Source organism: Dipteris shenzhenensis, chromosome 18, assembly GCF_047967505.1.
Source record: "Dipteris shenzhenensis isolate YYH24624 ecotype China chromosome 18, Dip_SZ_1.0, whole genome shotgun sequence".
NCBI classification, from domain to species: Eukaryota; Viridiplantae; Streptophyta; class Polypodiopsida; order Gleicheniales; family Dipteridaceae; genus Dipteris; species Dipteris shenzhenensis.
Window position 1 is genome coordinate 39,647,041 of NC_141613.1, and position 3,803 is coordinate 39,650,843.

General features: G+C 39.9%; 1 protein-coding gene across 1 annotated transcript; it reads left to right on the forward strand.

Annotated features, from left to right (window-relative positions):
- Positions 1–3,085: 3,085 nt before the first annotated feature.
- On the forward strand, positions 3,086–3,490 carry LOC147891219 (toll/interleukin-1 receptor-like protein). The gene has a single exon (XM_087389180.1). It carries the CDS (start codon positions 3,086–3,088, stop codon positions 3,488–3,490), a length of 405 nt encoding a protein of 134 aa, XP_087245306.1.
- The last annotated feature ends 313 nt before the right edge of the window (positions 3,491–3,803 follow it).

Sequence of the window (3,803 nt, forward strand, 5' to 3'; positions counted from 1 at the left end):
TGACCCTAACCTCAGAAGAGCTCCCCATTTCGTCCAATACAGCGGTTACATTAGGACAACTTATGGGCGTAGCAACCAATGTTTCCTCTGGATGCTCCACCACGTTATCAATAAATGCCTTAATGATAGATGACATAAATGCATATAGATGCAAGTCTGTATATGTCGACAATGAGGTTTCACCGCCTCTCAAATTAAAAATTTGAGCAAGGAGCAAAAAGCAGTTATATCCGACTCTCCACCCACAACTATGGTCATCATTCTGCTTCACTGCAGGGCATGTTACATACTCTATTTGATCTTCCAAGTCACCCTCCATTTGCATAAGTGCATCTATAGCACCTACCAACTTTCGAGCAGATCTACACATCAAAATAGAAAACATAAATGAATGTGCACATTGCATAGGATGCATCTCATTGACATAATTATGACACAAGTAGGTTATACTTACTCTGACACACTGCCATGGATAGATGCTATTGAATTGACAAAGAAGCATTGCTTGGCTAAGATGTCCACAATTACCAAGCTCCAATGCAAGCTGCATTATCAATTAAGAATAATTATTATTTGATATAATCCTCCACAATATAAGAGATAAGCTAGGTAGGGATTGATACTCACTCCTCGTGATATGCGGTAAAGATAACTCGCGCCGCAGTCAAATCAATAGGTTGCAACCACTTAAAAACATCATCTATGGTCTTCTACTTATTGCTAAGTACACTAGAAACAAGAGGATCAACCATATATGCATATCTTTGTATATATAGGGGAAGCTGTTGTAAAACCATACTGCAATAAAAAGAAAAGAATATTAGTCCATTTGATCCAATGGAAATACAAAAGCATAAAGTCAGTAAAAAGTTTGTGTCAAACCTGAGGATGGCTATTATGACCTTGTCATTGACCTCTTTCTTGAAGTTTATGAGGATTGAAATGTCCTCTTCATCGAATATAAAAGTAAGAGGTTGTTCTCGAACTTGAAACCTAACTTGAAATGACTTCTCCATTTGCTGCAATGTATGATTATTTTCTAGAGTCATCCAACAGATAGCCAGAGCAGCTTTGCTTTCTTGAGATGAGCTTTCTATATTCTCTACTCCAGCTATGTCCTCCTCATCCTCCTCCTCTCCCTTCTCCTATAAATTGATAAAATAATTATGAGATTCAAAATTTTAAATTAAATTTAAAAAGACCTTTAAATAAATAAAGAAAATTAAACATAAGTTTTCATACCTCTACATATCTTCGTGGTCTTTTTATGTAACCTTCAGAGGCAAGGTCAGTGTCATATCCATCTTCTTTTGCTTCCTTGCTATCGCTGGTGTCCTCACTATTATATCCAGAGCTTTGATCATTTTCATCATCTTTCTTGCTCTCATCATACATGATCATCTCTATGTCATCCTCTTCATGTGAGATCGGACCTTTCTTATCAAACTTTATTGTGAGAGAAGCCACGGTATCAAGGTATTCCAAGCAAGCAGGGCTCTCAATAATATTTACATTGTGTCCTTTTCTAATAAGAGCTTCAAACAGATGTCCCATTCGACACAATGTGACTTCCCATCCAGACGGTAGCAAAAATTCCATCATACTAATTAAAAGATCAGCACTTTTTGCTGGCCTTTCATAGTGATTTGCATTGTGATGGACTCAGGGGGGTCACTTGTCATATGTAACCCTATCACGTGAGTTCAACAGATGGGTTTTTATTAATTCAATTACTTACAGATTCATATATACATAAGGAAGTAATTTAATACCCAAAGGTTAATATACAGAAGGGCATTTTATATTAAAAATTATCTAGAAGTTTGCAAAATGTGACATGGATATTTGCGTAGAGTGACTTATGTCATGGGAAAACCAAAACATCCTAAATGACATGCCAAAATCCCTTATAAAATTCAACCATGAGGCCATCTTGTTTTAGAGCATTCTCACAAGTCCTCTCCCATTCACTATCAACCATAGGGGAAGAATTGTCAAAGATGCAATCGCAAAATCAATCCGACCATGATGTCTAGGTTGTGCAATATTGTGAGAATATTCTTGAAATATGGAATCAAATGATATATGAATAACACGGTTACAACTCTCTACAAGCTATGAAGGTGATAGCTCATGCAATCTTATCTAAATCTTACTAAATCTTGCTGCCAAAATTTAATAGCCCTCTAATGGGCCGCCGCTTTTGAAATCCCCTCCTAATCATCTTCCATCTTCCTCGCCATCTCCTTCTTCCCCATCCTCCATGATCCCCTCTTGCTAATTCAACACTCCTCCCTCCAGAGAGTACGCTTCATCGTCTCGTGTAGGCTCGCTCCTCAAAAAAGCTATACGCCTCCACCTGCAACTATCTCCATCGCCTCGTTCTCCAAGATTTTGTTCTGCACCTTAACTTAATGGACGAAAGCTAGGTATTTCCAATACAGAGGTCTCTCAATACACATCTTGGCTGTTTATTTGAAGTTTGACTGCTCCCCAATCTAATTATCAGCATTGTTTGGCTTCGCATTGTTCTCAATCCTCCATTTCAGTAGTTGCAGGCCTACACGTTCATTAACACAGAGACTACTTCGCAGCAACAGGAAGTCAACACGCCCCGTTAGCTACAGCACTTCTCGACCTATGGGTTCTCCAATTGGTTCCAACTGTTAGCCGCAACGCTGCTCGGTGAAACTTCTGTCCAAGTTCAAACCTGCAGGTAATATAATTATGAAAGCAGACTAGAGCAACGTCCTATGGATTTTCTCATTACCTTCTCTTTGTGGAACTAGTTAATGGTTCTTTTGTTGTGTGATGCATCGGCTGTCATTGCTCTTGTCACCGATCTTGGATCTTTGTGTCATCGATTTTAAGCAGACTCAAGCAATCGATGCCTACTTTTCCTCCCATTTGTATTCGATTCTCTAAACCAAAGTAAGTTATTTGGCTTGGGTACCTCTCCATTGTCCAAGGAAGAGTAGCAGGAGTTGTGACTTGTAGCCATGCACAACTCGAAGAGAAAAAGGGACGCTGATGTGCCCGAGTGTGGCAAGGCCATTTAAAGGAGGGCGGCTCTCCGTCTATTGGCATGCATCAGGTGTTTATCAGTCATCGTGGTCTAGAGATGAAGCATAAGTTTGCTAATCACCTGTACCGTTTTCTAGAGTTACTGGGAATCAAAGCATTTTTGGACATGAAGGAGCTCCTGAAAGGAGATGACGTTCGCCCTTATATGCTAGACGCTGCTAGGAGAGCAATCATAGGAGTGCCTATCTTTACTAGAATTTACGCAGAGTCTCGGTGGTGTCTGGATGAGCTTGTGCAAATGATGGAGAGTAACACCACCCAGACGTCTAAGGTGATTCCAGTCTTTTATGACGTGACGCCAGAAGAGCTGAGGAAGAAGGATGGGCCGTTTGCAGAGGCTATCAAAGCCCATCGACAAGAAGGCAAGTATGATGAAGATTTTTGGTTGTTCCAAATCTCTGGCTGAGGAAGAAGGATGGGCCATTTGCAGAGGCTATTAAATCCAAATCTGGTTGTTCTATGCTCTCTGAATGATCCTTTAGTTCAGATTTCTTCTGATCTTTGTCCACTTGTATTGTTCCACAATTCTTACCACATCTATGTCAAAGACTGGAATAACTGACTCATTGGCCCTGAGGAATGCTTCCTCTTCATCCTCCTCTATTTCATTTGCCATGCTAATTGCCTGAGCATGCAATGCCCTTGCATGAATTGGTAAGATTGTAGTTGGAACCATATTAAGTCTGATTTTCTTTTTGCCTTTTCTGAGTGTAGCTCTA

What these genes read in the sequence shown, in the direction of transcription:
- LOC147891219 (XM_087389180.1), top strand. Translation starts at nt 3,086, where the DNA reads ATGCATCAGGTGTTTATCAGTCATCGTGGTCTAGAGATGAAGCATAAG.